This window comes from Castanea sativa, chromosome 9 (genome assembly GCF_040712315.1).
Source record: "Castanea sativa cultivar Marrone di Chiusa Pesio chromosome 9, ASM4071231v1".
Lineage (NCBI taxonomy): Eukaryota > Viridiplantae > Streptophyta > Magnoliopsida > Fagales > Fagaceae > Castanea > Castanea sativa.
The window spans coordinates 33,998,523-34,007,898 of record NC_134021.1 but is presented as its reverse complement, the minus strand read 5'-3'; the positions used below and the strand labels follow the sequence as shown (position 1 = coordinate 34,007,898).

General features: G+C 34.5%; 1 protein-coding gene across 1 annotated transcript; it reads right to left on the bottom strand.

Annotated features, from left to right (window-relative positions):
• Positions 1-624: 624 nt before the first annotated feature.
• Positions 625-2,952, bottom strand: LOC142609553 (cytochrome P450 81Q32-like). Its single transcript, XM_075781163.1, has 2 exons — positions 1,990-2,952; positions 625-1,488 (listed from the first exon to the last, which is right to left on the bottom strand). Exons 1-2 carry the CDS (start codon positions 2,881-2,883, stop codon positions 862-864), a joined length of 1,521 nt encoding a protein of 506 aa, XP_075637278.1. The 5' UTR covers positions 2,884-2,952; the 3' UTR covers positions 625-861.
• Between the last annotated feature and the right edge of the window lie 6,424 nt (positions 2,953-9,376).

The window sequence follows — 9,376 nt, the reverse complement described above, 5'->3', positions numbered from 1 at the left end:
ATCGGAGTAGTTTGAATGTTTAAAAGATAAAGAGAGAAGACCAAATAGCCCACTTATTGATTATTTTCGTCATTGGGCTTCGTACACCTCATTTCATTCGTATGGGTTACTCTCTTGTATATATGGAGCAAGGCTTTGTGTAAAACCGTAGTGTTTCTCCATTTTTTACACATAGTAGTCACACAATCTCTCCATGAGAGAGAGAGAGAGAGAGAGAGAGAGAGAGAGAGAGAGAGAGAGCTTAGCCAAAAAAAAAAGGACAGCAGAGAAGATAGACTCACACATAAAAGTTGACTGGAATAAGATCAACCGGTAGTTTTCTTCTCTTCTTCACCATTGTCTTTCACTTAGAAAAAAATCTTTTTCAGTTATTTGCTTTCAATAATATTATTGTAAATAAGGAAAGACGCAACTGAATTAAATATCTAAGTAAAGTCAATTCAAAATACATATCATATCTTTTATTTATATATAATCTAAAAATATGTCTCAAATTTCTAGACATTCATCTCACCAATTTAGCAAATACACAAGTTTTTTTGCAGTTAACTTTCAAATATCAGACAACTTGATTTATTTATATCCTGTAACAAAGTGTCCTAATTTAACTTAAGAATTTGGAAGGGAAAGGTAAAACTATCCATATCCTTTATTGTTCCTTAAACAAATATACAAATCACTATCCATTATAGGCCAAAAACAACAACACCACACCAAAAAGAAAAAAAGATACAACTTTATATAGATACAATAATTCAATTTTCAAATTGAATATGTAATGGTTTATTTTAGTTTATTAAATGATTAAAATTATCAACAAATAACTAAGCAAGTCTCTTAAAAGTAATTCAAGGAGATTGTTCAAATATTATCTGTTGACATAGAAAGAAGCTTATGCATGATTGGGCGTGCTTTACACATGGCCTCCAATGGCGTGGCTTTAGGCATAGTGAGCCCACTACCTTCATTTATGTCAACTTCTTCTGTGGTAACCCTTTCCCACTCAAAACATTGAATCAACGAACCTAAAGTCAGGCTCACAGTACGTTGGGCGAGGCCAGCCCCAGGACAAGTCCTCCTCCCAATCCCAAATGGCATTAGCTTATGTCCTTCACTTTCACCATTTTCAAACCTCTCTGGCTTAAAACTAGTTGCATCATCCCACACCCTAGGATCTCTATGTATGGCCCATGCATTGACCAATAACATTGTGCCACTTGGTACATCATATCCTCCAATGGTGCAATCAGTGGAGGACATATGGGGTACTAACAATGGTGCTGCTGGATACAATCGAAGGGTTTCTGAGATAATACTCTGAAGGTAGTGTAATTTGGAAACATCTGATTCCTCAATCAATTTCTCTTCTCCAATTTGACTATTTATCTCATCTCTAGCTTTCTTCAATATATTAGGATGATTAAGCAGATTAGTCATTGCCCACTCTAATGTAACTGCTGATGTGTCAGTCCCAGCAAGTAACAATACCTGTGCATTATACATGAGGTGTTTAGAATAAAACAATGATATATTAAATAAAAATGGTTTGTTTATATGTTCTGCGAAATTCAACAACGATGATATGTAACTAGTTAGTCTAATGTTACTGTGGATTTTTTTTTTCCTCAGGACCAAAGGTCTATTTGGATACCGTTTATTACTGAAAACTGAAAATATTGTGTTAAAATAATTTTTAAATATGTAAATAATGTCGTGGGACCCATATTTAATGAAAGTTTTGCTGAAAAAAAAGGTTTGTGGGTCCAGTGATCAGTGCACGGGACCCACGCGCAAAACACTAGATGCTTGCCGCTATCCAAACATTCACTAAGAATGTCACTTTTTCGCACTAGACAACAATTCCAATGAAGCTATTAAAGAAAAATAAAACAATAATTGCGTGACTGCTTTTTAAGATGCAAGAATCAAACAAAACCATGATTTCCTAGTTTTCTTAGTAAGAAATGAAGCATTATTGAGTGCACTTACCAATATAAGCCCCTTGATGATTTGGTCTGTGTAGTACTCTGGCTGTGATTTTTGCAAAGAAAGCATATGGTCAATCATAGTGTTACCCTCTTCCTCCTTAAGCCGTTTCTCATCAATGAGTGCTTGCAAGAACTCATCCGTCCTCTTGGAGAGACTCTTCAACTTCTTCTCCAAACCTCCATAATCCATCCACCGCAAGATGGGCACAAACTCTGTTGGATTTGATGCCCCTCCGAACCTTGTTAACTCTTTAATTATCCGCCTAAACTGTCTCGCTTCTTCCTCGTCCTTCACATCTTCACCGTACCTGTAGTACCGTTTCCCTGCCACCATTCTCATTATGTTGTTAAATGTCATCTCCAAGAGCATTGATTGTAGCTCTACCTTGGCAAAACTGTGGCAAGAGTTGCGGGACAGGTTTCGTAGCAAGTGGTTGATCTCATCCCTTCGGATGCCTAAGAATTTGTTGAGGCGATTGTTTGAGAAGATTTCAAGGGTACTAATGCGGCGGAGGTTGCGCCAGTGATCTCCATATGGGGATTGTACTAAGGTGGTGTTGTTGTAGGCAACGTGCTTGCCTAATAGGAAGAGAGGACGGTTGGCTAATACTATGTCATTCTTTGTGAAGCACTCTTCAACTGTTGATGGGGATGAAACAATGACCACAAGTTGTGAACCAAATTTGAGTGAGAATATTTGACCATATTTTTGTGAGAGGGTATGGAAAGTACGGTGGAATGGTTTTTTAATGATATGGAGATGACCTATAATTGGAAGAGAAGGTGGGCTAGGTGGGAGGTGTTTTGGTCGAGTAGTTCTTGTTTTGAGAATGAGCTTGAAAGCAACAAGAAAGCTGAGAAGTGTAAGAGACAAATATAGTAAGATGGCTTCCATGTTTATCTTTATGATATTTTGATACTAAAATGATTTCTGATGCTTTGTGATTGAAGATGCATGTGATCACCACATATTTATAGGGCCTAGCTTGTTAGTGTTAGAATATCATTTGTTTTAAAGGTAAATCACACGTTGACACAGGACACTCTTCAAATGAGCAGAAATCAATTTTGTGTACACCACATTGAAGATCACGTTTGCAATGACGAGTTGCCTTTTTGGCTCAAAACGGACATAATAATGATGGCTAACCAGTGCCTCACGTCACTGATTACGTATATTTGTTTGCGTCACCGCATTTAGCTTTGCATGCGTCATAAGAGCCAACAATAGTTGACGAGAAAAGGACAGTAATTAAAAAAAGCGAAGATTCAATTACGTACTTAATTTCTCCAACAACATACGCGTTCAATTACGTGCTGAAGCAGTATTCCAATGAGAAAAGGATCTGTCCGGAGTTGGCAGAAAAGGGGCTATTTACGCCAGTAATAAGGAGCTGTCACGTAAGATATTCACTGAGGCCTCAGCACACTCTATCACACAGGGTTGGAGCTCTCAAATAAAACCAAAATGACCGAACAGAATCAGAAGCCCTTACCTGGGGAAAACAGCAGCAGCCCCAACGCCTCCTCTCCTCTGAACAACGGAGCTCCACCCCGCCTCTTCTTAGCACCGAATCTCCACGCCTCCGCTGGACTCTGTGCTGGCACCTGGAAATTGCGCCAGAGCTGCTGTGATCGTGGTGTCGCAACCTCAAGCTTTGTTTTTTCGTGATTTGTTCTTTTACCCAATCTGGATTTCGAAATATTGATGGTTTTGGGTTAGGTTTTTTGGACGTTAATAACCTGCTTTGGTATGGGTTTTGCTGTATTTTGGTACCTTGGTGCGCTTTGATTGGATTCCAAAGTGGTTAAGTTCAACCCTAAACAAATCTGATTTGTCTATTATGAGAATCTTGTTAGTATTTCAAGTTCTTACATGAATAAATTATATATAATGAATAAACAAATTGATGAAGTTCTGAATCTGGACATGTATTCCTATTGTTTAGCTCACTACTTGAAATCAGTCTAATTCACATAATATGAATTTTTGATAAATTATTATTGATCATTTTATAAAGTCTGTTATACACCATTTAGTGATTGTAGTTTCCAACCTATCACTTTTGAAAGCAGAGTCAGTGGGACTCCTATGGCTCATGCCTATGATTCCACACAAGCAAAACCTTGCCAGTGAAAATTGGGCTTGTTGCCCCATATTGAATATGATGAAGTTGTTGGACTTTGTATTTTATTGGTAAGGAGAAAGTGTCGCATTGTCTTGTTACTCTCTTGGTATTCACTACAATTTTCCAACTCCAGTATTATTGTAAAATTAAAAGGAAAGAAGAAATTTTGTGCCATTTTTCACCAAAGAGGTTGCTCTCTTGGTAGTTTGTGTATTTTTTCCTCACTTCATCAATCCTTTCAAAGGTAGATTCAAGAGAATTTTCCTTTTGCTTCTTCCAATTCATTTTTATTGCACTAGGTGTGTGCTTTGGGGGGTTTAAATTGTAAAAAAAGGTGATGAAATTATTTGAAAAGTTTTCTTGTTGAATACAATAGACCTTGAATTTCATTATGCTGTTATATTTCAATATATATGTGAAGTATAGACACAATTAAATCAATAGTTAAACTAATGCAACTTTTTTGTTTGATGAATAAGAATAATGTATTAAGAAACATGGGGAAGGGACCCAACTTCTTTGTTTGATTTATCTTTATGTTTGTGGTATTTAGAAAAATAGAGCCTAAGTTATTTCTTGTTGACAGTTTGGAATTTGAAACATTTCATTGTCTTATTTGTCTGTCACTTGGAAATCAATATCATGTTGTTCCATATAGTTGAACGGATGTGGCAGGTACATTGAAGCTGTAAGTTGCAATCTGTTGCCTGAGCTTGGCAGTGCAGAAGTGTGGGCTTTGTCTCATAACAGCATAACAACAAACAGAGTTCAAGGAAACAGTAAGGCGCTATATGGCTTCTTTATTAATTGATGATTGATAGTATTAGGGAAAGAAATAAGCAAAGTTGTAATTGAAAAGATTACATTTATAAATATAACAATAGGCTACTGATTGTTGAACTAATACACCGTCTTCCACACCATAGCATTACAACACTTCTTTGCGACATGCTACAAACTAAAATTGCCTATATTCTTAGTTCATTAGCCCCATCATATCAAAACAACCAGTTGGGTTTATCACAACTGGCCTAGCATGTTGGCTTGCTAGGAGTCTCTCAGTAAACTCAGTCCTGCTTCCAGAATTTGCTGCAATGGCATCTGCATTGGCAGATCTATGTTAGGGCCAGGGGGCAAAATTCTAATAAAATCCTGTGTGTGTGTATTAAGTATGTATAATTTTTTTTTTTCTCGAAATTTTGGTGGACAAATACTTTTAACAATTACTAAAAATTTATCATATCCAAATTGATGTATTCGCTCTATTTAACTTTCTTTTTTATCAAATTTTCCAAAGTCTACATACCATTTCCTATGTATCCTATATTATCTTGAATTAACCACTAGTTGATTTCGTATGTATGTCACTTTAACTAAGAAAAAGTGGATCTGGCTGAGTCAATTTGAATTTGCGTTTTAATTCAATCTAAACTTGATGTTCGTAATTAGATGTAAGTCCATTTCTAGACCCACTTTTGTTCATTAACTTGAGCTATTTCTTTATGCTGATTTGCAATAGGAAAGACTGAAGTTGGAGCAATTATTGGTCTTGCTGGAAAGGACTGATGATAGGACGCACAGAAAGCGTTGTCATTGATTATGAGCAATATACTTCTTCCCTTGTAATCAAATCTGTTGGAATGGACCATGATTAATTTAGTGTAATGTAGTCTGTATTCTTCTTCTGTTTATTGTGAAATGCATGCTAATTATGTGATCACATGAAAGAGTTGTATAATACTATAATCTATCCTGGACAGATATTTCCTACCATTTACCACATTGAAGTTATACATGGTTGTAATTAGAAGAATATAGAATATTTTAATGTAAAATTAAATTGAAATTTTCAAAATCTCACTTGATCAAAATTTAAATTTTCTCTAGCAAAATTTAGTTTTGTTCAAGCGATTTAAGTTCTGCTCCAGCAAAGGACAAGCAAACTTTCTATAAAGACCTTGTTGAATTTTTTTTTTTTTTCTATTATTGAAGAATTTACTCGAGTAAGAAGGGTCCTTCGCTCAAAAAACAATTGCAAAAAAAAAAAAAAAACAAGTTTACTAGAAAATTTTGTAGAATAACAAGAGAGAATTGGCAACGTTTTAGAGTGTTTGTTTCAGCATAAGTGACCTTTCAAATGTGTATTTTCTTTGGCAATGAAGGTATAAGTCACCTTTCAAATGTGTTTTTTATTATTACTATTACAACTCTTCCTTCGTTATAAATAAATAAAAAACCATATTTAGGGGGGGTCAAATTCTCTCCATATAATGAAATTCACAAAATTCCCCAATTTTGTTATTTGTAGAATCTTGATTAGCTGTATTTAGGAGATGGGTTGCTTTTAGCAAACTTATTTGAGTGGGGACAATCATGAACATTCACATAATCCGAATATCATACAATAGACACTTTACAAAGTTTAAATTCTATTACACACATTCAGAGAGGTGAGGGAAAAAATATGGCAAAAAATTTTAGAATATAAAGATCAAAATTTTCTTGTTCATAGTGTTAATTAGAAAAACATTTTTTTTCTTTTTTTGCATTAGTATCACTTAGTATTCAAATGAATAGTTTTAAAATTTTAAAATTGGTTTTCAAGTTTCTAATGGACAATAAATTCATCTAAAATAAAATCTATCATGATTCAAAATACAAAAAGAGAATCATAAGATTACAAATACATCTTAAATAAAACCTGTCACAATTTTTTTTTTTTTTTAAGTTTCTAAGTGACAATACATTCACCTGAAATAAAACTTATCATGTTTCGGAATACAAAAAGAGAATCATAAGATTACAAGTACATCTGAAATAAAAACTTGTCATAATTTGCAATAAAAGTTTCTAATTGACAATACATTCACCTGAAATAAAACCTGTCATGATTCAGAATACAAAAAGAGAATCATAAGATTACAAATACATTTGAAATAAAACCTATCACAATTTTTTTTATTATAAAAGTTTCTAATTGACAATACATTCTAAAACCTGTCATGATTCAAAATACAAAAAGAGAATCATATGATTGAAGATACATATTAAAATAAAACTTGTCTCAATTTAAACTACAAGAAGATGGTTCTATCCACCACAATTAAAATATTGTATAGCGAAAAATATTTGCTTTCCAATGCATTCTCTTGGTCACAAAACTTGTTTGAACATAACTTTCTTGGAATTGTTGTAATAGATCCTACATAAAAGAACGTACAACCAAACACAAAAAATAAAAATTAGAATGAGCACAGTTAAAAGAACAATTCAATATACTCTAATTAAACAGTAAATAGTCATACCGTAAATGATGATTGATTAGGATGTATATGCATAGTAGATGATGATGATGTAGAAGGTTGTCACTCATCTTTTAAAAGATTAAAAGACGAAAGTTCTTAAATAATATGAAAAGCCCAAATGTGCTCACTTCAGACCCAAAGGTGAGTGTTCCTTGCCTTAAAGCTCAAAAGGCATCAGAGGAGCACTACTCACCTTGCCTTAGCATCTGGTGACCACCTCTTTTACATTTGACAACTCTGTTTACATTGGATGAAGCAAGCAATAAAAAAAATAAAAATAAAAAGAATATATATATATATATATATATATATATAGATATATATATATATATATATTAACAACACAACTCTGTCAATTTGCGCATACCTAATGTGGTAACCTCAACTAGATAAAATGAAACTTGCTGGGGAGATGAGTCAATGACATAAATCAGAGTTGAGTATGCAATCAACAACTCATCGATAATAAAAATAAAAGGTGAGAGAAAAAAGAAAGGAAAGTTCCTTATAGTCAAAACAGGGGATTGGGTTCTAGTCATATGTTTGGACAAGCCATGCCCAGCATTACATGTTAGGTCACCACAGATATGGTGCTAGCATGTCAATTTCCAATTTCAATTGTGTCAAGTGAATTTTTTCTGCCTGAAAGCATTAAGAATTATATCATTAGCCTAAAACAATAAAAATGGACCTGGTACGCACAGATACAACAGCCCCTTCCTCTTACACATCATGTTTGAATTTGGAAATTATTGGATAAGCTGCTACTTACTATTCTGTTCATCTTTTTGTATCCATGCATTCCAAATTTTGAATTTCCAAAAGTATCTACTTCGTTTCTTTCAAGAGTTATCTCCAAATTTATTTCAATAGTCGTCGTGATTCAAACGTTTTCTCTCAACCAAGATTGCTTTGGTTGAACTCAACCATCTCTACTGTCAAACACCTAAAAATTGGTGGAAGCTTGCTAAGTATAACTGTCTGAAACTCTGAATGCAGCCATTTCAAACATAGATATATATATATATATATCAAAGGTGACAATTTCTGCCATTTTTAGTTTCAAGAAATGTCATAATGCACACTTTCGATATGTTTATATCAATTAACGAAATGACGGAATAGAAACAATTGGAAGCATATTTGGACAAATAGACTAAAGATTTCAACTGAGAGAGGAATCCAAAGATTCCAATCGACAAACAATTTTGATGTATCATTCTTAAATTTATGTAATAAACTCCCAATTCCCAAACGATTTCAATTGGGCAATGCATGGACCACATTTTTGGGCCTTTTCATCAAACTAGGCTCCTTTGGTAAACTTGGAATTGGCTCCTCAGTTGTCTCTTCTTCATCAATGATGCAGGATGAGCAGACTATCTTCTATGTGAAAATACCATGGAATCACTTAAGAATCTAATCAAATACACGGATACATGTACAAGAAATTTAAGTCTGTATCCATTAAAACCGAAATCCCTGAACTTCCAAGATTCTCATAATAGACAAATCAGATTTGTTTAGGGTTGAACTTAACCACTTTGGAATCCAATCAAAACGCACCAAGGTACCAAAATACAGCAAAACCCATACCAAAGCAAGTTATTAACGTCCAAAAAACCTAAACCAAAACCATCAATATTTCGAAATCCAGATTGGGTAAAAGAACAAATCACGAAAAAACAAACCTTGAGGTTGCGACACCAAGATCACGGCAGCTCCGTTGTTCAGAGGAGAGGAGGCGTTGGTACTGGTGCTGTTGCTGTTTTCTCCAGGTAAGGGATTCTGAACACGTTCCGTTGGGTCATTTTGGTTTTATTTGAGAGCTACAATCCTGTGTGATAGAGTGTGCTGAGGCCTCATTGAATACCATACGTGGCAGCTCCTTATTGGTAGCGTAAATAGCCCCTTTCTGCCAACTCCGGACAGATCCTTTTGTCATTGGAATATA